Here is a 24,631-nt window from a genome sequence, read left to right on the forward strand (position 1 = left end):
TTTCAGCCTCCTCATCAGCTTTTGGAAATCCAGAGAGCCTAGTGGTAGCTCTCTCCCTGGCTTGTGAAGCCAGAGTTTGCAGTTTGTTGGAGGTGTTTAGAATCAGACACTGGATAATTGAGATTAGACTGAATTTTCGGATGACTGCATCAGATTAAAAGTAGCTGGCATGCTGAGCAGTAAAATCTGAAGTAAAAGGCCTTCATTCTCAATGGACATACTCAACACTTCCTTTAGAGCCTACGTTAAGAACAGGTACGAAACAGGAAGACAACAATAAAGAGACAAGTCTAGCATTATCTAAATATTAGCATGAGACACAATGTGAAAAATGCCTCAATTTGAGAAATTGCCAGAACTGATTCAACAGGAAAAACATGCCGTATGCTACCACGTACTTGATCTCTTCCTGCAATGCTGTTTGGAAAAGCCGCAACAACAGGTATTCCTCCCTTTGATTGGATGCATAGTTATACAGTGTGAAGATGACAGAATCCATGAACTTTGTGGATTTGTTTTGTGGCATCTGAAAAATCAGCTTGGCCAAGTAGGTTGGGTTAGTCTACAACAAGAAGAAAAAATACTTAGCATGCATGTCCACACAGGCCGGTGTCGCTAAGAAGTATGGTGGCTCAAAACTGCAGTGCATAAGCACATAAGCCTCTACGGCAAGAGGTTACCGAGCAGCGTTAGAAGCTGCTTACCTGAAGTAAGTAGAACAGATGCTGATAGGCTTCCAGCTTTTCTCTCTTCTCTTTGCTCAAAGCTTTCAAGCCTCCCCTTTGTTTGTTCAGCATCATCATGTCAGAAAGCTGTTCCTTGTTCTTCTTGGTAAGTTTTTTGCTATGAGAAACAACATCCTGGAAAGAGACAACAGGGACAGATACCATTAAGTATTTTATACCAGGTAATACTGGAAAATTGCAATAGAGAGGATGCTTCTCTTGTATGTGGAAAGGCAGCATCAATGTATGCCTGGAGCTATTGAAGTGAAGCATTATTCGCTATGGCAGCAATTTCTCTGACTGGAAGTACATGTTCTGCTTTTTCTCTGACTTCCTGAATTTATCTGAAACCCCAGAAAGGTTAGTCACTCTTGGCAGCAATTACTATCAGAGCTGGTAGCATCCTGAAGATGCCTGAAAATGTTTTCTTTTTTAAATTGGGCTTAAAACCTAAAAATCCTGCTTCATACTCAGATAGCTTGCTTCCCCTACATACTCCAACAGCAACAGCACCTTTCACTGTAGGCACTAGCCCAAAAGCTGCAGCCTCCTTTCGAGATTAACCTCACTACACCAACTGAGATTTTACACTGGGAGGAGCCTAGTGTCATGCCATCCTGGACCAAACGAAAAGCTAACTAGAACTTCAGCCTGAAGAAAAGGCAATGCTGTATCAGCAAAAGCGGTTTTTTGTGAAATTAATCACGTCAGCCAAGTGACAGAGGGGGCCTCCTTTAAACAACAAACACCAAGTGGCAGAAGCATGTCTCCTGCCTCCAAAATCACCCGCCTCACTGCCAAGCTTGTGGCATCCACTTGTTTAACCACAAATGAGCAACAAAACAGAGCTCTCAAAGCCTTCAAACACACAATCTGTTGCATTCATTAGGTCAAGATAGTCTGGTGTGTGTTTGTGTTTTTTAGTTTCAGGTCTTGTTTCTTCTCCTCCTACACTTTCTTTCTAGGGATACATACTAAATTAGTGGAATGGAGTAAGAACGTATTGGAAGTAAAATCTTCAAGTCTGAGGCAGTGTTTTTCACTGGGCTGAGCAACTGACAGCCAAGGCCAGGAACTCTCCATGCTAACTGCCGCTGGGCTCAGTTCAATCTGTAGCTGGTCTGCCATCAGTCCCATCAGCACATTTCCTACCTGCAATGTAATTTTGTTTTTCACAAGGAGCCCAATTTTGATGTCCATGAGATTGAGGTCATTTTCCAGTTGCTGATTGGATCGGATCAAGGTTACAACTTCCTCACGCAGTTTCATTAGCTCAAGCTCCTCCTGAAAATCTTGGTCACTCTGATCGAGCAAGTGGACAAATTTCCGAACAACAGCCATAGGTGGGTTTTCAGCATTAACTAAAAATAGGCAAGAAAACATCAGGGGACAGGAAATAGAGTAAATATATGCTTTATCTATGTTTAAAAAGCACATCAAGGAGCAGTCAGAATAAAATTAGCCATCACCTTGTCTAAACAGTTTCTGACATTTTGAATTTCTTGTTTTGAGTAAATCACGAGAGAAGCAAACAGTAAAGAACGAAGTCAGCATCAGCCTAGCTTAGTCCACACCGCCAAAGTTAACCGCAAAGACACAACTCTATTTTTCCAGCAGCAAAAGCAACAGGTGGAATCAAGTTTTCCTTCAGCCTCAAGAACTACCTACTCTCCACACTGCCCTACCACCATCATCACAATCTCTCTTCAAAACTGACTTGATGTTATAGATCACACTAGCAACATCCCTCGCAAATAGGGATTCAAGGCACATTTTATCCTCTTGGCAATACTTACTGAGGGTTTTGTAGTCTTCTCGTGCTTTGTTTGCTCGGATAAAGGCTTGAATTTTTATTACATCATTTATCTAGAATTTAAAAAAACAAACAAACAAAAAAAAACAAAAAAACCCACATGACCTCATTCTGGAAAGAGTGCAAAAGTCAGATACGGAATTCATTTAACAAGATAGCCTCTTACGTGGTTTCTGAAATACTGCAGACGATCTCTGTAACGTCTTCTGGCTTGATACATCCTGGTCATTGACTGAATCTATAGAAGGGTAACCAAAACACTCAGATAAAAACCTTTCCTATAAAGTTCACTATCCAAGAGGTTTACCAAAAAAGTCAACAGGAAGCTTTCACTACCTTCACTACTTGGTCCTTTTGTGCTCGCAGGTAATCCAAACGGATTTGATATGCCTTCCTCTGCTTGTAGCCACGCCACTGGGACTGAAAACAGAGAATAGGTGCATTGACTTTACTTTTCTAATTAGAGAGAAGTAATTACAAACCTGAGCTTCTTTCTGCTACTCAGTTTCCAACTTCCATTTTGGCTAAGTAAAATGTGAGGAAGACACTCTTATCTTATCAAGAGATATAGAGCGTGAAGCATTAACCGTTTCAACTGTAATCATGAGAGACTTGAAATTACCCCGTGAAAAGCCTGGGCCTTCTGAAGTACAGTTAGAAATCAAGGACACAGTTAAACAGTCAAGTTGACAGAAACTGTTCTACATAAGGATCGTGCATTAGACACGGCTGCTGACGAGAACAGTGATGGAACATTACAAGCCTTCAGAACAGACTCACTGCTACTTGGAACGGATTAGGCAAGGGGTTCGACTACACTTAAAGAGAGTGTTATTTTAATGAGCTGGGAATGGTTTTTGGGGTTTTGTTGTGGGTTTTTTTTTTTTTTTTTTTTTTTCAAAAAAGTAGGGTGTGCTACTTAGGCAGAAACAAAACACACATATACTGCTCAAATAATAGAGTGGTAATAGACGCAAAGCATCTATTTCATTTGCACGCATTTCAGTTACAACACCAGAGAAATATTTTTTCATTGTTCTCCTGCAAACGAGCCCATCCTCACACTGAATTATCACACCATCTCTTTTCAGGTCCTCAATCCTCCAAATCCCTGGACAAATTTGAATTTACTCAGGAATACTGAAAACCATGATGTTTCTCTTCAATTCATGAGGAATGGCAGTAGTAATTCATCACGTGGTATTATCGCCATAAAGACATACAACACGCTTCACACTGCCCTATTCCCAAAACACCAAATCTGATAATAAAATGATTAGTAAAGCTTCCTCACTTAAGTTTTTTCTCTCTCCAATTCTGCCTGAGAAGACTTTATTGATTATATATGACATGGGAAAGTAAATAATACACCAAAATTCGTTGGGAGAAGCAAATGCCTTCAGATAATTTGCAAAATGAGATGAAGACAATTGTGTGCTGTAACTTTGAATTGAACAAAACCTGTCAATAAGCTTGTGTATAGAAAACAATTGCAGAGTACAAGTTCCAAACATAATTAAAGGATGTCATTACCTGAATGCAAGTGATTGCTGGTACTTGCTTCTTCAAAAAATTCATTCTTGAGTTGAATTCCTGGCGAACAAGATATCCTCGACAGCAAGCCTGAAGTTTCGTAATCAGGTTCTCATTGGCCAGCCACAACTGCTCTCGGTTGTATGCTGCAGTGACTCCAGATATGGTGCTCTGAATTAATGTTACAGTAAGAAGAAGAGCCAGAAAAAGAGAACAGAGATACAAGAAACAGCGTGTTACATCAGCTTTCTGTATTGTGCTTATGAGAAACTTCCAAGTTGCCTTTCAATAAAAAGCCATGCCATGGTCCTGTACCTTTTTATTGACAGGACGAATTTTTCTGAAATAGGATGAGGAGTTTTGACATACACAGTCTGATCATGCCCAGCGAAATAAATGAATTACCAAGCTTGTTAACATGACTATGGGGTTGAAGTGTTCACTCTTAGAGCCGCATTAAGGATGGGAATGGTAGGAACCTCAACTTTTCAGAGAAAGAGCACGTGTTATCTACCTTACCTGTATCTCCTCCCGCGACAGCTGTGTGTCATTTTGCACAAATCCCTCTGGTTCATCCCATCCTCCCTCTTTGGTCCGCAGGTTATGATAATAATGATAGCCTCCTCTCACCCAGTGTTTCACCCATTCGCTGCCATTGCCCCCTAAGAGCAGAAACTTCAGTGTAAGTCTCAAAAACAGAGAAGTGTCTTACCTTTCCCACACACAAATTTTACAACTGGGAAATCCACATACACAGATGCCCCTTCCTCCAAGCAATGGAAGGAATGTTTCCAAGACCCTAATGACCTCATACGAGAATTAGCTAAACATAACAGTCTACAAGTGGAGAACACTGGACTATTCACTTCTTTCCTTTTTGAAACCTTAGTTCACAAACCATCCACAATTGCCACTTGTAACACAAGCCTTCTCCCCAGAGGCTTTTTTACCTCTGGTTCCAACTCCACACGCAATAATCTTGAATTTATTTCAATAACAGTTAGCTACTTGAGGCTCACCTGCTGCTGTTTTTCTTCTCTTGACTTCTGACAGCTCTCGCTGGTACGTCTCGGCACATTCTGGAGTGACTCCATACAGCCCAACATCCGGTGAACGCAAGGCACTCAGGGTCTGGGTAACATCCCCACGGTCTACTGCTTCGTTAATGGCCAGAATTCCTAAGGAGACTTTGATAACACAAGGAAGCAGGTTGTCTTGACATTCAGGGGCTCAGTGACTCACAGCAAACACAGAACAAAAGAATAGAGCAAGGCAACATGAACACACACTTAACAGTTGGGGTGTGTGTATATACACAAATATTTAAGTGTATATAAATACAAAATACAAATAAAACCAGACAACTTGCAGTACAGAGGCCTCTTTACTACAGTGTCCAACCACACGTGGTACAGCACCTGACAGCATCTAAATTTGTGTGCTTCGAGTCTCAATATAGTGCTGATTTACCACCAATATTTCTCAACAACACGTTTTAGCTCTACTCTGACATCCCTTTTAGTTAAGGCAGTTTCTTCTGACAGAGCCAGTCACAACTCAAAGGGGGCCTTTTCAACAACTAGCACCATTCACCCGTCCCTAGTGAAGAAAGTAAGAAGCAGTTTGTAAACAAGTCAAAAATCTGACAGGAATCAGGGAAAGACAGGTGGCAGAGGAAGAGAAAAATAACAACACGTCATTCCAGGGCTACTCCAGAACTCCAACTCAGGTACAGACATATTCACAAGAGCACAGGAATCACACTGACACAGCAAACATGAAATACAGTAATTTTCAGCGCTAGGTGAGACTGCAAAAATGTCTGTTCGTACATGGATAGATAAGGGAGATAAGGGTATCTGCAGATCTTATTCAGCCTTAAGGGCACTTACTTTAATCCTGCTTTTGACCAAATGTTCCTTGGCATGATATTCAAGCTGCTGCCTTTGCCTAAGTGCTCAGTGGGTGGAAAAATGGTGAAAAAATTGCACTGGTACTGCTGGTAACAAACAGTAAAATGAACAGGTAAAGCTACCCTACTCCCCCTGCCTTATTTTGCCTTTTTTTTTTTTTCCTTCTTCTTCTTTCTCCCCCCCACCCCCCCCGCCCCCTTTAAGGCAGCTGACAGGGGAATTCACTGACCAAATAGTATCATTAAAAACAACTGAACTAGGCTATGGAGTTGGACAAACTCATTCTGTCTTGTGTTAGAAAGCTTTTTGTGAACCTGTTGGTTTTTCTCTCTTCTAAAACATTTACAAATAAAGAATACTAATGGACAATGCACAAATGTCCACAATGCACCTGCAAACTGCACTAAGGAGCAAAGGTGGATGTCACCGATGTGCATTATTGTCTGTATTTGAAAAAGATGCAAGGTAGTCTAGAAATACTTACTAGAACTGAGCCAAAAGAGCAGCATGCCATACAAACAGGTAATATACACCAGAAAACACCACTTAAATTGCGCTTGTGAAGATTCTCGTACCTAACTAACCACGCATAGACACACACAATTAGTTGCAAATGACAAACAATTTAAGAGATTTGCCTAATCAGGTAACATGGTCACATGCAAAACTGGAAAAATAGCGTATCCCCCCCAAAAGATAAGAAATTTAATATTTGAAGAATCTGACATTCACTCTTCAAAGAAAAATTACTACACCAGAAGCACATAAGTGCACTTGATTTCCTTTGACACATTTACATGACATTTCTAGCTCCCAATCTTTCCTTAAGTAAACAGCATTTGATTGATAATGGGGATTAACTGCAATACTGTGTGACAATACTTACATCTCTCCGACTCCTCTGTGTCCTTGTTAGCCCTATGAATCCCATCCTGAATTTCATCTAGCCAAAGTACAGCTGTTTCATCCTGTGTGTCCTGAAGAGAATACAATGAGAAACATACACACACAGCATGAGGAGAAAAGTATCACTATTTTTGCAAAGTAAAATAACCCGTACTCAACAATAGTCAATATAGTAGTTTTCCGTATCAGAGGGAGTAAGAAACATTTCAGTCTTTCTGATGGACTCCAACACAAGGACATCACGTGCATTTGTGACTAGCAGAGACTACTATGGCGTTACCAGACTCAATACCTCCTCCCAGTCAAAAACTCTTTTCAGGAAACAGAACGAAGAGGAAATTCCATCAGCGGCAATCACTCTGATAAGCAAATAGAACACAAGGCCAAAGACTCTGTACTGGTTAGTCCTAAAGCCGTACTTGCCAAGAGGGGACGACTTGTGGACAGAACATGCCCACAAAGAGTTCTTAGAACAAAAAGCTGACAATGCAAATCTGCATGCAGGAGCTAAAAACTCCTGGGTAACTTAATGCTACACCGGGCTGTTCTTGTCCCTGTCCACAAAAGTTCACAAGGCTCTACAAATGAGCGAACCAAAAAGCGTTGTGTATATTGTGGCTGGGGGTACACACACAACAGTCAACGCCATGTTCCAAGTCTGTTTTCACGGATTGCTCGTCAAGGAGCAGTTTTCACACAGTATCCTGCATTTTGGCTGGGATGTGAAGAAATCCAATCAACTGACGTTACATGCAGAAATTTGAGAAGGGGAAAGAGACAAGTGTTTAGCAAATCCCAAAATATACATAAAGAACAATGATCCAGCAGCTGCCAAGCACAGCTTCTCCCCACCCACTGTTGCTTCCTGTAGGTAACTACTGAGAGAAATGCCAAGATGCAACGGCCACCCCTCTGACAGCTCACAAACAGAACACAGGAAACACCTACTTCTGGTATGGAATAATAATCACACTGCACAAACGCACCACTATTTACAGTGTTCGAGAGCTTTCGGGCCAGACTGAAAATGCACATTTCCTTACTTGCCCTCCACATTTTTCCCCACTGTTTGGAGGGTCTGAAACTGACATGCTTAGTGAGAGTTCATTCATGAGACTAACACATCTTTCATGGGCAGATTTCATCCGAAAGCCTAGATACTCCCAGGCGAGTACCAGCAACAGCCAAAGTCCGGGCCAGGGAGTAGGGGAGAACAATCAAAGACACAACTTCCTCCACTGTAACCTCTACCTGCAGAAGTCAGCCCAAAGGCTACCGAAACCATTCCGCGCTTTTCTACAGATTTACCGTTGCGGGCTTTCTGGAAGATACACGCCATGTAACGTATTACAGGGTCTACTGTTTCTCCCTCTCTCTACTCATCAGGTAAGAAACGCCCCCATTCCATCAGCAACTGAATGTCTCCTGGGGAGCTACAGTGCCCCAGGGTACAGAAATCGCTAGGATGTAAGTAACAGCTGACTTCAGATAGTGACTATTTTCCCCACAGTGCTACTTTATAATATGATCTTTCAGTTTCTGAAATTACTGCCATGCTGCTGGGAGGAGCCCTAAACTGAACATATGCCTAAATAAGGCAATTTCACACCAACTGAGAAGTTACCAGCATGGCCTGGCACAAGCTTAAGTGCACACTAAAAAGGGTTCATTATTTCATTCTGACTCATCGAGAGGAAATGCTTCAGCACAAAATGTGTTCCTGAGGAACATTAACCCTTTCAGGGCCCTTGGGGAAGCTGCTTAATGATTTTCATCAGAAACGCATACAGTTCTCAGCTATTGTCATCACGCAGGTTTAGCTTTAGTTAAAAAAACCCAACAAAAAAAAAAAAACAAGGAAAAACCCAAAACCAAAAATCAGTATTCAACACAATCTAGATTTTAGTCACTATGATCTAATATCAATGCAGAATTTTCCAATGAGTTCCACAGCAGAAAAAAAAAAAAAAAAAAATTAAAAAAACCCAAAACACTCTCAAGCCACTGAAAGCAGCTATTCACTACTTCTTTGTAAATAATGAGAAAAAAAAAAGTCAGTATCCCATCCACACTACTCAAAAATCAGTTGCGTACACACATGTGCACTCTCATACTCTTTCCTTATCTCGTAGAACGAGATTCGCTCTTCCCTCTCCCCACCTTCACCTTCACATTTAGTCAGCGAAAGCCGCAACTACATACAAGTAGGTAGGAAGTCCTCGGCTAATAAGAAAGGCAACTACCACTCAAAAAGTCATTAGCAAAAGTGTCACTATGTGAACAACAGGCATCAGCATACATTTTGCTAGTAGCATGTACTTTGCTTAATATCTGTTTTCCGGTTTATCAGTTAACAGATTTTTCCACTTTCAGAAGCTTTCTTTTTGCAATATATAACTATGCCTATGACTACCTTTAACAAAGAACACTAAAAAACCCAAAACTTAAAATTGCAGGAAACTTGCATTCAGAAGGTCAGAACTCCTAGTATGAATATGGTCTCCTTGCAAAAACAGATGAGGCATACTATTTCTCTGCAAACAAGATACATATCTCGTTCTGGACCTGGGATTAGCTGTAGCAAGCCATCTCATGCAGTTAATATCCTTATACCCATCTCTAGTTCATGAACATTCATACAGTCTGGCTGCAAATCTCTTTAGTATAGAAAGATTCAAACCACCTGGGTAAGATCAGTTGATGCAGAATGCCTAGCTCTCCACTTCCAGTTTTGATTCCTGGCTTTCAGGACCAGTAATAAGCCCATTAAACAGATGTACAGGTTTTTTGAGACATGTATTTAATTGCACTCACCTGTGCTTTCTCTCTCTTGGCTCGAAGTAGTGTATCCTGGTAATGCTGTGCTACCTTTGGGGCTACACCCTCCAATTTTGCTGCAGGAATCTGTAAGGCTTGAATAGTCTTTTTGGTGTCCCCTTCATCCAGAGCTTCATTGATAAGACCAATTGCCAAAATCCCTAGGGGGGAAGGCGTAGGGAGAGAAATACAAAGTTCCATTTTCAGTCACCAATAATCACAAACATTGCTTCAGAAGAAGAGTGCCATTAGTCCTTCCTAAACCAGGTATTGGCTGAGAACTGCTGTATTTTTAACAGAAAACATTATTTACTAGTAATGAAAGCAGGACTATTTCTCCACCTTAAAGTACTCATAATGCCTGGGCACTGCAATTAAAAAAAATGAATTAAAAAAAAAAAAAATCACTCGGGGAGACCACATGCATGGACAGAACTGAGTCCTCAGACATCCAGCTCAGACCTACTAGAAGAGAATTATCAAAGTCCAAATGGCCCAAGTGCACAGGTTACGGTTTTCCAAGATTCTGGCTTCTCTAGAAAGAAATCTTCACATGAAGCTAAAGATTTGCATGGACTACCATTTAAAAATAGAGTAACTTCGTATTTTAGAAAACTCTTTTATTAAACATATGTAGTATTAACTGTTATTATCAGAGATGCAGATGCTGTTCAAGTACAGTAAATTTTACCATTCAGCTAGCTAAATAAAAATAAACAAAAATGAATATCTTGGTGAGCTAAATGTGAAGAGAGTCTACATCATACATGCCCTACCTACAGGAAACATCTCCTGCAAATCACAAAATAACTTAGGTTGAGATGGACCTTGGAAGTCATCCAATTAAATTCCTTGCCTAAAGAAGGATGAATTCAAATCATGGTTTGATCAGTGCAGAGCAAAGAAATCTTTTAGACAAAAGGAAGTAAGGAGCTCAGTGTGGAGATTTCCAACTTTGGCTAACGTACACAAAGATTGCGACTTTTTCTTCTATGCAGGAAAGAGAATCACAAAACAAAAGTTTATATGAAAAACAACATCTTAGGGAAGAGGTGGTATTTGGATGGAGTAGAGATTAGGGAAAAATATACGTTGAGGACACTGCAAGAACCAGGATCACTACAATGATGGCATGGCTTCTGTCAAAAAGCAGCTATAACAACAGTTTGACGTAGGAAAGGGCACAGAACGTAAGCTGCCGTTCTCTCCGATTAGTTTGCTAATACGGGCATGACAAGACTACTCCCACGGAACAGCAACATGCTACAGCTCCTCACTAGAAAGCAGTTTTTAATTTGAAACTATCTACAAGGATAGTGGAAATGAAAAATATGTATGCTCATTGGCCCCGAGTACCTTCTCAGACTGATTTAACTAATTCATAGACAGGAGATAAAAAGCGTTCTTGCATAAGGACATAAATGAAGCAGATCAAAGAATTGAGAAATTCCCCGTGAGAACAGCTTATCTCATTACAGGATTCTCTGCACCTTTTTTTACAGGGTAAGGAGTGTTATAACAGACAGGTGCTGGGACTACACAAACTTTTAGACTTCTGCTGTGACCTCTTACATAGATAAGACACTATGAGACTAACATCTTGTCCTGTGCGCACACCAGTGTGAGCCCGTGTTTGTGTGGTTTCAACAAATCTGCTCACGTGACCCAAACAGGAAAACCAGTGTCTATTTGGAGATCCAGGAAACAAGTTAATCAAGATAGCAGCCTCTTAAATTAAAATTTAACCCTCTATGAAGTCCTTTCAAGATGAAACACGAATTGCCAACTACACAACAAGGAGCGGCAGAAGACAGCTGTCTGTCTCAGCGTACAATAAAAACCCTATCATCGCCTCTACATTTCAGAGAAACCTCCCCCCTCTTACAATGCAGGGCTTTGCGCTAAATATTATAAAGATGGCTTGAAAGTAAATTCCACGCTACTTGCATATGCAGGAGGTCGTCAGTACTAGTCCTAACCAAAAATTATGGTCCCTTAATGAAACTGGGGAAAAAAAATTAATAGATAATTAAACCACCTGATACTGAACCTCACAAGTATCTACCTAAGAGTAAGTTAATTGTAAGCTTAATTGTGCTATTTTCAAGGACTCACCTATCTCCACTCTGCATTTTAAGTCGATTAATACTGTCTTAAGAGAAAGGAGAATTACTCCAATTTTCTGTTTTGCTGAAATTTTCATCATTACGCTCAATCCCAGCCTTTTATCACTACTAAAAGACACTTATTAACACAAACACTACTAAAAAATATAAATAAAAAAAAAAGCAGAACTAGAAGCAGCACAGAAGAACACCCATTCACATTTCTCAGCTTGCATCAGGAATTTTTTCTTTCATGAGTATTTAAGTTATGGTACTTGCAGTTGCTGCGTACACTTTTAACTTCTATGGGGCTTTGCATGTTTTCCAATCTGGGATTTTTTTTTTCCACTTTACCAATATTTCACACTAAAAGGCAACAGCTGTGCAGGCATATTCTTCTACTGGTCAGGAGGTCAGTTATCAGTCATTTCAGCTGTTAAAGATACTGATTTTAACAACTAGTGATCATATGCAATGTTAGAACAGAAAATAAAAGCTTCTCATTTCCTGACGGAACTAACTGTAAATAAAGCAATTAACCTCTTAAAAGATCAGCACTTTCCATTTCAACTCTGAATTGAGATTTGGGTCCCAACATATGGAAATCAGAATTTGAATGGCGTCAAACTGATGAGACAATTAAATGTCCTTTGAAAAAAAAAAAATCTGTACCAAATGTTTTAAGCAAAAACATTTGAACTGTTGAACAGACAGCATTTCAGAATAAACTTTTTTGGGCACCTCTGTTGATTTATCAATGAATCAAAGTCACTGCAAAAGCCTATTTCTTCAATGCAATATTAGCACTACTGGTCTTCAAAGAAGCTGTCATTCGGAAGTAGTTTTAATACACCCAGGAGTTAAAGGCCCGAGAATAAGACCCAGACAGACTCATCTCTCTGTTGTTCATTCAAGCTCCTCATCCACTGTAGAAATGCGTCTGACAGATCCTTACATCTGAGAGTCATCAACACAAAGATGGGTATCTTATCTTGCATTTGCGGGTCAGGTTACCCACAGATAAAGAGTAGAGGGGGATCCTGGACAGAGTCCATGGAACTTCCACTAACTGCAAAGGTAAAAAGGCCAAAGCACATTCCAAAGGAGGACTAAAAGGGAGACGAGGAAATCCTGAACAGGGCAGAGATTGCAACCAAAGAGATAACAAGACTTCAAGAAAAGTCACTTCCACTGAACGCAGCGAATTAGGAAAGAGGATGGAGTATTCCAAGACTGGGCTGGCTACAATTAACTCAGATTTTGGTAACAGTAGTTTTCATTAAATTTAAGGGACTGAAACAAAATTAGAAAAGATCCTAGACTAATCTTAGACACTGATGGCAGACAACGCATTTTGTTACCCAAAAAGGGTTGAAATTTGCATTGGAAGGATTAATAAACTGTTTGGAGATGCTGATTTCAATACCACAGACACTCCTGACTGCCTGGTCTCTCCATCAACAGTCCTGCTACAAAACCCTTTATATTACAGACCACCAAGTCTTGCTCACAACTAAGACCTTCCTAGATATCTAATGTATGACACAACTATAAGTCAATCAGTAACTCTTTGTATTGACTTGCACCTAATTTTAGCACTCCTTGTGTGCTAGAACCATTCTAGCATGAATCAAGCAGAAAAACTTACTTTCATGTTCTTCATGCACAACTATGTTCACACGATCAATACACGACTGGATATCATTCCATGTGATAAATTCATTTCCCTCTGCACGTGTTTGAGCTTTCAGCTTCATTAAATCATCGATATACCTGTCGAAGAACAAAACCCAACAAACATCACAAGGCAATCATCTGGCCAGGGAACACACAACACAGCACGAGAACTGTACACAAAGTGGAAGAGGTAACACGAGGGTTGAAACTGGAACAAATATGAATGGGGGGGAAGACAAAGAGGAAAGGCTGCGTGCAGGATGACCATCCCAAACATGAAATAATCAACAAAAGCACTAAACCACTAAATGAGGGTCCAGGACAAAGAACATGATGGATGAGCTGGTGCAGTATTAGCGACAACTGAATGGCACCACAACATAGCTTTAACGTGAAATACACGAGAAAATGTTGAGAGACAGCACAGAAATCAGACCTGTAGGAAATCACAAAAGCAAGATGCAAGAGCCAACAGAGATTAAATCAATACCATAATAAATAACGTAGAGAGAACATAAAGGGTAAGAGAGGAAACAAATTTTCAAAAAGTCACAGAACAGAAGCAACATCAAGGACAGACATGATCCTTGAAATATCCACCTCTGAGAGTTCTCATCCTCAATGTTTGTAAGTCCGGTGACAGGACTGCTCAGTTGTTTCCACACTGTGTTCACATCCCCTGAATCCAAAGCCCTGTTGATCAGGGCCACAGAAGACAGCATCTCCACAGCAACAGATAATTCCGGATGGGTGAGGTTACCCTGCACACAAAGAGGACAACAAATTAATTCCTCTCGCTCCTTACAAACTATTGCTGCCCACAGAACAGAGTAGTTGTCAGAAGAGACATAGAACAAAGCAAAGGGACAACCTTTACAACATAGAAGCAGAAAGATGAGCATCATAAACAGAGCTAGAACACCAAGTAAGAGATTAAAGTAGAATCTTACAGGGCCACGTAGCTCAAGGTTTAGGGATTAAACTTCATGCCAGAACACACTGAACACCAAAACAGTTCTATGAAGACTCAAGACAGGTTTGTTCCAGAGAGCACATTTAACAAAACAGACAAAGTAGAGACGGTGATCCATACCAACTTCCAGAAATAAGAGGGAAGGCGGTACTTACTTCAGGACTCTGTTGCTGCAAAGTGGCGAGCTCCCTTTGGTAAAGATCTGCAGCAAATGCATACACCTCTGGTAACTGGGCCTCTGGATTCATCATTTCTGCCACAGTCTTCTCAGCATCACCCATTCGAATTGCAGAATTAATTTTGGCTACTGCTGCCAGCCCTAGAAGTTCAAAGAGGCAGCATAAAGAATGAGGAAGACAGACAGCTGAATCCCCAGTAATAAGAGCACTTTTATTCTACTCGATAATCAGATACCTAACAATAAAAAGAATAATTCCCTTAGCTGCAGGAAATGAGTGAAGTTTTCTGATCCATACTTCCCCAGATAGTCTTCCATTACTACAAACAACTAACATACATAATTGCCTTCTTTAAAACAATGCTCACGTGTAAAACCAGTTCACCTTTTTGCCTGGTTATCAAAGAATTGTTTCACCATTTCAGTCTTCTGATAGTAAGAAGCCTCATAATTGCAAATTTTCGGATGAATGAGTAGTAACAACTTTTTCTTCCTGTCTACATTTATCTTGCTCAAGGCAGTAACAGGCATCCTATCGTGGGTACACGTTGGCTAACTTTAAAATAGCACAAGCAGGTTAGCAAACACCGAGCTCCATGCTGAACAAGGCTGCATCGTAGTTATTAGGCATTCACTACTTTCCTCTTGTATTCTAAACCCCCTCTCCCCAGATTTCTAGTAGTCTCCCTTCTACCTATTACAAATTGAACTAATTGCTCCTGCACAGACAGAACTGAACATTCTTCTCCAAAAGAAAAGCTCTGCATGGTGTCAGAAGCATCAATCAAAAAACAATCAGCCATCGTGATCTGCATTTTATTTGCTACCTGATATTTAGAAATAGTTAAAGGTTCTGCAGCTCAAACCAAGTAAGATTCATGTCAACAGTCATCAGATAACCTAGCATTCACACCTCATGGAGCAACCCAGATTTCCTTCACAGACCCACGGCACAAAAACTCTTACAAGCATTCTAGAAAAAGAAATTGCTTAAGGTAGATGCAAAAGTTCCGTACTTCTTAATATTTCAAATTATATGCTGTTATCTCCAGCAGTATTGTAACAGCTGGATAAAAGACTCTATAAGTCATCATGGCAACCGTCTCTAATGATCTTAGCAGCCATGATGTACTTAAAGAACATTCATAATGGTTTGAGAGAGACTTCACGTATCCCCGCATAGACCCAAATATTGTGCTGTCTCATCCTTTTGATCACATCCGTGGTCACTTTGCTGCAATAATTTCTGCTGATCCTTACTTCGCTGATACTGTTGTGCTGCAATGTTAGCAGCATCCACTCCCAACTGCAACTCTTCCTTCTGCAGAGGACCTGTAAGGCCAGCCTGAGAAAAAAAAAAGAAACCAGGAGGGTGAAATGATGACAGCTTATTCAAGTAGCTCAGTAAAAAGAAAAATACCCTAGCTTTTCCTTAAAACACTCTAATGCCCCAGGCATAGCTTCTGCAAACAAAGAATGCCACATACGTGAGGAAGACAGAAATTACTCATTAGATTCTCAGTTCATACGCTGATACGTGTACAACCTGACCCCTTTTACAGTATCAGGAGTGCAGCATCATGAATCTCCACAGTGAAAGTATTATATGCTTATCTGACAGGTATTTATAAAACACAAACATCCACATTATTTGTGCACTGACGATAGTAAAATGAGAGGGAAGATGCATCTATATTATATAATGGTTCTACACACACACAAGTTAGTATTTTAAGGTTTGGTGAAAAGTATTTTAATTATATATACGTACATACAAGCATTATACTGGCCTTTCATACGCAGAGATGAAAACTAAAGCATAAATATGCTTACTATATGCTTCTGTCTTTTAGCCCTAACTTTTTCAAACCAACACTAAACTAACACAGGTATACAGCAAGTCATTAGTATACTGTGCTATGGTAAAAGGGACAGCCGTGGGGAAACCTCATGAATCAGGGTAATCTAAACTTTTCCATACCTCCTGTTTCTGTTGTCTATCACTCAAAAACTGCTTAAAATACCAATCACAATTTTCTCGTAGCAATCCTCGGAGCCCCAGGGATGGTGTTGCCAGTGCTTCATACAGTGCTAATGCGTCTCCTTGTTCCAAAGCTAGGTCAATCTTTGATATGGCGGCATGTGCTAGCAACAGTAAAGCAGAGTTTTGAGAGAAACATCAAATGAGAAAGTCCCGTGGTTTTTATAACCTACTGCTCAGGAAGAAATACTCTTAGACCTGACGGGTAGCAAGTTAGGTATGTAATCTGAATGGAGGAACTTTCAAAGTCCATTGCAAAGTAGCGCTTGAAAAAGGGGCTGGAGGTTGGAAATAGCATGCCTTACTCAAGATGAAAACTGGGGGGGCCAGCAACATGGACACTCCATTTCCTAAAGGAAGGGCAACGGAAGTCAAAATGAATTCAGCTTACAACTATGTACTAACAATGAGTTAAAAAAAACAAACCAAGCCAAAATCACCACCACCAAAAGACCCCACAAAAAACAGGAAAGCTGCCTTCCACTTTTGCTAGCATTAGAGAGCAAGGAGGAACACAGGTATTGTTTTTAAGTACTCTTTTAATTAAGACTATTACTTTAGCATGATACCTACTGTTCACTTTATTGATGTTTCCCTGAATCTCAGCTTGAGTCAGAAGTTCTTCATACACATCTCTCTCTCTCTCTGAATTTTCTGAGGCGATCTGAAGATGAAATAAAAACTAATCAGTGTTTCTACAGTTTTCTTCGCCCTCATAGACCTTTTCACTGAAAAGATAAGGGAGAATAACTGTATATCTATATAGAGATATGATAGGTCATAAGCTACCTCTACACATGCAAAAAGTAGCCCTAGAAGTAAACACATATGAAGTAAGCACACTCACGCTCTGATAGAGACAGCCTAGAAACACCTTATTTCAATGTAGTGGCTCAATATGAACACACGGTAGAGCACAGAAAGCAGTACACATAGCTAGACATTCGATATCCAGCATTCAGAAACAACATTGATCCCTTCTGAGAGCACCAGTCAGTTTCGCTCATCATTTCATTGTTAGGAAAATGTATCTGTATTGTATGAAAAGAGAGGGATAGCATTGCCAACATATAAAGGCTGACATAAGTTCTGCATCTATGCAGCCCATATTTCAGACAGGTAAACAGAGTAACACAGCTAACTGCTGCCTATCTTCTACAATAGGAAGACAGGTTACTAGGGTACATATTAGAATACCACCAGGGGTAAATCCACCTAACACTATACATACAAGACCGTAACACGCATTCTGTGAATTCCCCACAGTTTACACTTCAATACAAAATTGCAATGCATGCAAATAGATGGTTTGAAAGAAGAACTGATCTACCCTATTTTTAGCGTTCTCCATTTTGTCTTGCTTTGCTCTGTACAGTGTGTCTTGGTAAGTGGATTCCAGTTGATCATCAAGATTTATTAGCATGGCATTAGGATTCTTCATTGCCATAAGAGTGTCAGCTGGAACCTGGTGGTCGATTGCTTCATTAATGGCAATGACAGCAGCATGTACTGAAAAACAAGTCACAGTCTGCCAGTTGGTCCCAAACACAACAACTCTGTTAAAAATTGAGAGCTTAACTGGAAAGAGCATAAGAATTATCTGGAAATTAACTGGAAAGCAAACAAATTATCAAAGTACCTCTCATCCCATGATGGCTTTGTGTTCTTGACAAAAGATGGCAGACTCCTGCCTAGTACAATACTTTAGCTAGTCAAATCATCATGTTCCACAAAGAAAATAAAACAAAAATACAAAAGGGAAAGAAGAAAACCCTCCTCCCAGTCTTCCCAAAGCCCTATCAAAAGGGCTGTACTGTCTTACAACAGGGGGCATTAAAACCAACACCTAAAAAAATAAATAATCTGCTGATTTGAATAATCACATAAAATGAAACTCCATTTTTCCTTACATGCTGCTTCATCCACAGAAAGTTCATTTGCAAGAATTCCCCCAATCTTGCTGAAGGCAGGCATCTGAATACCATACTTCTCCAGTTCAAGCCTCATATTACTGATTTCCTCCTCTGAAACAAACATAAAAACAGCATTAGAGGCTCAAATGCATTAGGAATCAGCACTGCTATACCAACTGCCGCTACGAAAAAAAAAATAGGATAACTAGAATAAATTACAATTACTGCTTAAATAATACTTTGAACGTAACTCAGCAAGTGAAACAAAGTAAGTGACAACTGATAGACATTTTGTATACTTTCCTAAAAATCTACATTTCTCCAAGAAACGCCTACGGGAATATTCGGTAGTCTTCCTCACTAGAAAACAACACGACTCTCATGAGGAGCTGGAAACAGACTCCATCATTCTGAGGTGCCTCACTACTGCTGCCAACAGGTCAGGAACATGCACAGGCAATATTTTAGCATTCTTTTTTTCCCCGCAGAGAGACTATGCTGAGAAAAGCGAATGGAGGATATTGAGACATGCTCAAATACCATACAGATCAAAAAGAGAGTTGATAGCTCAGTATTTTAGAGGTACAATCAAAAACTGCTCTGCAGGAAGGAAGATAAAGTTTATCCACCTTTTAAATTAGATGCGTGCCCTCAGACAGGAACCTCACTAATGCAAAACATAGAATTTTACACTTTTGCAAAAATCTGAAGGAACTGACACCTTGAGGAAGACGCAAGACTTTGTGCTGGAATCTCTTGCAGCAGATCAGCTGGCAAACTCTTCTTCAGCTGATGGCACCTCTACTTTAAACCGCCAAGGGAGGTCAGAACTGCTTACTAATTTCCAAACCGAAACCTCTCCCAAGGGGATGGAGGGAAGGTCTAAGCATCTTACAACAGGGGCAAAAAAGTTAAGGGGCTGTTCTTTGCAAAAGTAATGATTAGCAAACCAATGGCTATTTAGCAGCCTGGCTCAGAAGCACCCAAACCAAACCTTTTTCTTAAATTACTACAACTCCTCACAGACATTAATTTTGAATTTTATTTGCATTTAGGATAACAACAATAACAATCCTTTAATTATCTATATAATGTCTAGTAGAGTACGAGATAAAGTCAGCACACATATCGGTACTTTTTTTTTTTTTTTTTACTTTTTTTTTTTACCTGTGAAGTCCACCTTCCCGTATAAATCCTGAATCTGGGGGGCAAGACCCAGTTTGAACAGGTACAGGCTAGAAAAGAAAATAAGCAAATACTTAGAACTAGTAATTCTTCCTTATGGTTCTGACAAAGACACAGATAATTTTAGGAAATAGAGATTCAAGGAGCCACTCAGGTAAACCAGCGTAACAGCTCATAAACACCAAGAGTGAGCGGACTCCTCTCCTCCCCCCTCAGCTGCACGTAACTGGTCCACCACCCTGACTTCAGAATTACAGAATGTCTGAGGCTAGGAAGGGCACTCCCAAGTTCGCCTTGTTCAAGCTCCCTTCTCAAACAAAGTCACATAGGACCAGGTTCCCCAGGATCATGCCCAGACAGCTTTTGAATATCTCCAAGGGTGGAGACTCCACAACCTCTCTGGGCAACTTGTGCCACTCTTTGGTCAGCCTCACAGTAAATGAAGTGTTTCCTCATGTTCAGAGGGACCCTCCAGTGGTTCACTTTGTGCCAGTTGCCTCTTGTCCTGTCATGGGGCACCGCTGAAAAGAGCCTGGCTTCACCTTCTTTGCACCCTCCCTTCAGATAGCTGCACACATCGCTGAGATACCCCGAGCCTTCTCTTCTCCAGGCTGAACAGTCCCAGCTCTCCCGACCTGTCCTCACAGGAGAGCTGCTCTAGTCCGCGAACCACCTTAGCGACCCTTCCTTCAACAGTCTCCAGTACGTCTGTGTCTCTCTCCTGCCAGGGAGCCCAGAAATGGACACAGTACTGCAGGTGTGTGGAGAGGGTCAGTGTGCTCTTACCGGGGGCTGAGGAGAGGGTAAGTATGCACTAAGCTGATCTGGCTCAGTAAAATGGTGTTAATGTAGTCACTTGGAGCGTGACGAGAAACGGAACTGCTACAAAGGAGAGATGAATCCATACATCTAAGGACAAACGGGACTGGGGAAAGAGAGGCACCTTCTCTCCTTTTTGTCTGTCGTGCCAGCTCAGCACAGATCGTGGAAATGTACCCCCTATTAAAAGATCTGATTATATAGGAACACTAAAAATAAACTATTAATAAAGTACATATCCATTCCTCCAGTAAACTCCGTTTTAATGTGATTGAAAAATAGAGGGTAAGCAATTTCACCTTTGCAAATAACCTCAACGTGTCAAATCTAAATCTCCAACCTTTATAAATCTAAGCAGTTTTTTCTTTTTACGAAACAAAACCAAAGACAAATACCAGACAGGAACATTTCTGACCTACGGACTGTCAACAAAACTGCATTCTAGATCTTTATTTCCTAACTAGAATATACTTTGGCACTAAGCCTGAAAAAATAACAAGTTCTTACAGAACATCCTTTTCCATATATTTATATTTCAGAATTACTCTTCTCCCCTTGATAAGTAAAATTATGTTAAAATCTTGAGGAAGCTGCCCTTGCAGAGAAACCGGCTACAGAACATTTTGGCCAAAAAGGTTCAAAAATTTAAAAAAAAAAAAAGTAGTATGAAAAAGGTATTATTAGATGAAAGATTTTAACTTCTACAGTCTTTAACTTCTGGGACCATTTGCATCTATTAATTTTGCTCCCTGAATTAAATTTCTTTTCCTAATACATGATCTAGGAGGAGTACAGCAACAGCAACTTAATTTTCCTGGGAAAGCTGTTGATTTTCCACGATTCAGACGACTGTCTGGGGGGGGGTGGGAATGGCCAGGATATAACCAAGAACACGTAACAAGAATGTATGCCAGCCAACTCCTGGCGTAAAGCAGCTGCAGTAGCTACCACAAAGCTGCCAGCAAGCAAAGAACTTTGCCATAACCTATAGAAAAAGGAGCACTGTTCTTGACAGTGGCATACCCCACCACAGGCCCTCTCCTCACTGTTCTATAAACTCCAAATAACTTACTCTAGAGAGATCTCATTTTAGATCTAAATTTGGGATCAAGCTCTCTTCTATAAATACTAATTTCATCTACAGCAATCTGAAATGTCAGATAAAATTCAGATAAATGCAATCCATCTCTATGGAATTTACACTGGCAACAGAACAAGCCATTCCTGAGAACTGAAACCAAGCAAGCAACAGATGAAGACCTAAATGTATACAATCCAGCATTCAATCACATAATAAATTCTACAAAAGGAATCCTTTTTAAATAAAAATCTCAACATGTTCCAAAAGCCACACTTGCATTCAAACCAGCTAGCCAGGAGAGGGGAAAAAAAAAAACCCAAACCAAAAAAAATCCCCAAAACATCAAACACACATGCAATGTGCCATCCTGTCAAATTGAAGAGCACAGCATCAACAAATGAATCCTCCCAGTTTTTTCAAGAAAAGTTATCCTACTTGGTCTATCTGAGATTTTAAAATTTAGGAGACCTTTCAACAACAGCTCCTGCTTGATCACTTACTGTGGTCATCAAGATACCCATGTTGCAGTACAATGCTGCGACCAGACTGGCTTTCATTCAGTGATCTGACTGATCCCTAGATAAACTACTGTTTTCCTTTCTCACAAACACCTTTGAGGGCTTCGGGCTTTCCTTTAAGCCCCAAATTGTTTAGCTCTGCCTCAGACAGCAAAGAAGGGCGAGAATTCGGATGGGAAGGTAGTAATCACATCATACTTGACTGGTTCTTTTTCCATCTGTATCTGATTTGGCCACTGCCCAAGGCAAAATACTGGCTTCATGATCTTTGCTCTGACCTGGTAAGATTGGTCTGATAGAAAATTCATCCCCATCCAGCCTTCAGTTCAGATCTGTCCCCTCTCGCCTTTCAGTTTTGCAGAAAGACTTCAGAAGCAATTAGATCTGTGCCTAGCACGCCTTACCTGAGTGCATGAATACAATAGATACAGCGTGGCATGTTCTTGCGGTCATAGATATCTGTAGTTTCTGGGTAGAATATCTAAAGATAAAACAAAAGTTAGTCTGAATTATATTCACTCTCTACAACCAAAATGCATAACTGTGACAGGTCCAATTCTTTGGCAGTACACTAATGAAACAGCCCACACAACGAAACTCTTCAAGCTTCTCTGCCCTGGCCCAACATTTCTCCTACTTGAAGTGCCAATCCTTCCTTTTGTTTCTACCACCCAAACCAGTGCTCCTCTTTTCCTGCCCATGTTCTACACACATGAATGAGTACACCCTTTCTTTTGTGTGCTTTTGTGTAGTTTGGGTTGGAAGAGAACTTTAAGGGTCAATTAGTTCAACTCCCCTGCATTACAGAATCACAGAATGGTTCGGGTTGGAAGGGACCTTAAAGATCATCTAGTCCCAATCCCCCTGCTCTGGGCAGGGACACCTCCCACTAGACCAGGCTGCTCAAAGCCTCATCCAGCCTGGCCTTGAACACCTCCAGGGATGGGGCATTGACAACTTCCCTGGGCAACCTGTTCCAGTGCCTCACTACCCTTACAGTAAATAATTTTTTCTTGATACCCAATCTAAATCTGCCCTCTTTCAATTTGAGGCCGTTACCCCGTGTCCTATCATAACACTCCCTGATAAAGTGCCCCCCCCCCCCATCCTTCCTGTAGGCCCCCTTTAGGTACTGGAAGGCCGCTATAAGGTCTCCCTGGAGCCTTCTCTTCTCCAGGCTGAACAACCCCAACTCTCTCAGCCTGTCCTCACAGCAGAGGGGCTCCAGTCCTCTGATCATCTTTGTGGCCCTCGACTGGACTCGCTCCAACAGGTCCATGTCCTTCTTGTGCTGAGGTCTCCAGAGCTGGACGCAGTACTCCAGGTGGGGTCTCACCAGAGCCGAGCAGAGGGGCAGAATCACCTCCCTCGATCTACTGGCCACGCTTCTTTTAATGCAGTCCAGGATACGGTTGGCTTTCTGGGCTGCAAGTGCGCATTGCCTGCTCATGTTGACCTTCTTGTCCACCAGCACCCCCAAGTCCTTCTCCTCAGGGCTGCTCTCAAGCCATTCTCCGCCCAACCTGTATTTGTGCCTGGGATTGCCATGACCCCGGTGCAGGACCTTGCACTTCTCCTGGCTGAACTTTATGAGGTTCACACAGTCCCACCTCTCAAGCCTGTCAAGGTCCTTCTGAATGGCATCCCTTCCCTCCAGCGTGTCGACCGTGCCACACAGCTTGGTGTCGTCAGCAAACTTGCTGAGGGTGCACTCAGTCCCACTGTCCATGTCACCAACAAAGATGTTAAACAGCACTGGTCCCAGTACTGACACACCGGTCCCAGTACTGACAATGCAAAAACTCTGCACGGAGCAGACATCTTCAGCTCTCCATCCCTTAATCTCCCAGCCTGTATGGATACCGGCGGTTGACCTAACCAAGGTGCAGGACCCTGCACTTGGCCTTGTTGAACCTCATGAGGTTCACACGGGCCCACTTCTTGAGTCCGTCCATGTCCCTCTGGCATGGGACGCATCCCTCAGGCATGTCAATTGCATCACTCAGCTTGGTGTTGTCCGCAAACTTGCTGAGGGTGCACTCAACCCCACTGGTTATACCATTGGTGACCAAGATGTTGGGTCACGAGGTATTAGCGAGGACTTTGGTGAAAGCCAAGAGGTGAAAAAAATACAACAAAAGCAAGAAAAGAGGACTTTGTTTTGATTAAATAGGATTGAGAAGCAAGAGAAGAGATAGTGACAAAGGGAAAGAGGCCAGCACTGAGGTGCTCTGCTCACTACAGTTCCAGTTAGCTGGACCCAAAAGCTTTCAGACAGTCTCAAACGCAAAGGGGCCAATACTAGAAGTGTCAGTTCATGCGGAAGTGCTGAAAAGGTATATTACTTTCTAGTTATTGGAAGGTTCCTTGCTGTTGCCTATGAGCACAAAATAGCATTGCTCCTTCTGTAAAGGCAAGAGCAACTGAAGGACCC

The 24,631-nt window shown here is 41.2% G+C and overlaps 1 protein-coding gene across 3 annotated transcripts in view; it reads right to left on the minus strand.

Moving 5' to 3' along the window:
- The window catches only part of IQGAP1 (IQ motif containing GTPase activating protein 1), an 80,377-nt gene that overhangs the window by 29,428 nt on the left and 26,318 nt on the right, over positions 1-24,631 (minus strand). For all 3 annotated transcript variants that reach the window (XM_054213727.1, XM_054213730.1, XM_054213728.1), the window contains exons 5-25: positions 22,602-22,678; positions 19,762-19,829; positions 18,592-18,705; positions 18,012-18,190; positions 17,255-17,345; positions 16,622-16,785; positions 15,901-15,985; positions 14,618-14,781; positions 14,090-14,250; positions 13,461-13,585; positions 9,705-9,868; positions 6,871-6,961; positions 5,091-5,258; positions 4,591-4,733; positions 4,072-4,242; positions 2,875-2,958; positions 2,705-2,776; positions 2,522-2,591; positions 1,878-2,086; positions 705-860; positions 399-562 (exon numbers count right to left, since the gene is read on the minus strand). In XM_054213727.1, coding sequence (XP_054069702.1) covers positions 399-562; positions 705-860; positions 1,878-2,086; positions 2,522-2,591; positions 2,705-2,776; positions 2,875-2,958; positions 4,072-4,242; positions 4,591-4,733; positions 5,091-5,258; positions 6,871-6,961; positions 9,705-9,868; positions 13,461-13,585; positions 14,090-14,250; positions 14,618-14,781; positions 15,901-15,985; positions 16,622-16,785; positions 17,255-17,345; positions 18,012-18,190; positions 18,592-18,705; positions 19,762-19,829; positions 22,602-22,678 — 2,720 coding nt within the window. The remainder of the gene's footprint in view (positions 1-398; positions 563-704; positions 861-1,877; positions 2,087-2,521; positions 2,592-2,704; positions 2,777-2,874; positions 2,959-4,071; positions 4,243-4,590; positions 4,734-5,090; positions 5,259-6,870; positions 6,962-9,704; positions 9,869-13,460; positions 13,586-14,089; positions 14,251-14,617; positions 14,782-15,900; positions 15,986-16,621; positions 16,786-17,254; positions 17,346-18,011; positions 18,191-18,591; positions 18,706-19,761; positions 19,830-22,601; positions 22,679-24,631) is intronic.

Source organism: Rissa tridactyla, chromosome 9 (genome assembly GCF_028500815.1).
Source record: "Rissa tridactyla isolate bRisTri1 chromosome 9, bRisTri1.patW.cur.20221130, whole genome shotgun sequence".
NCBI lineage: Eukaryota > Metazoa > Chordata > Aves > Charadriiformes > Laridae > Rissa > Rissa tridactyla.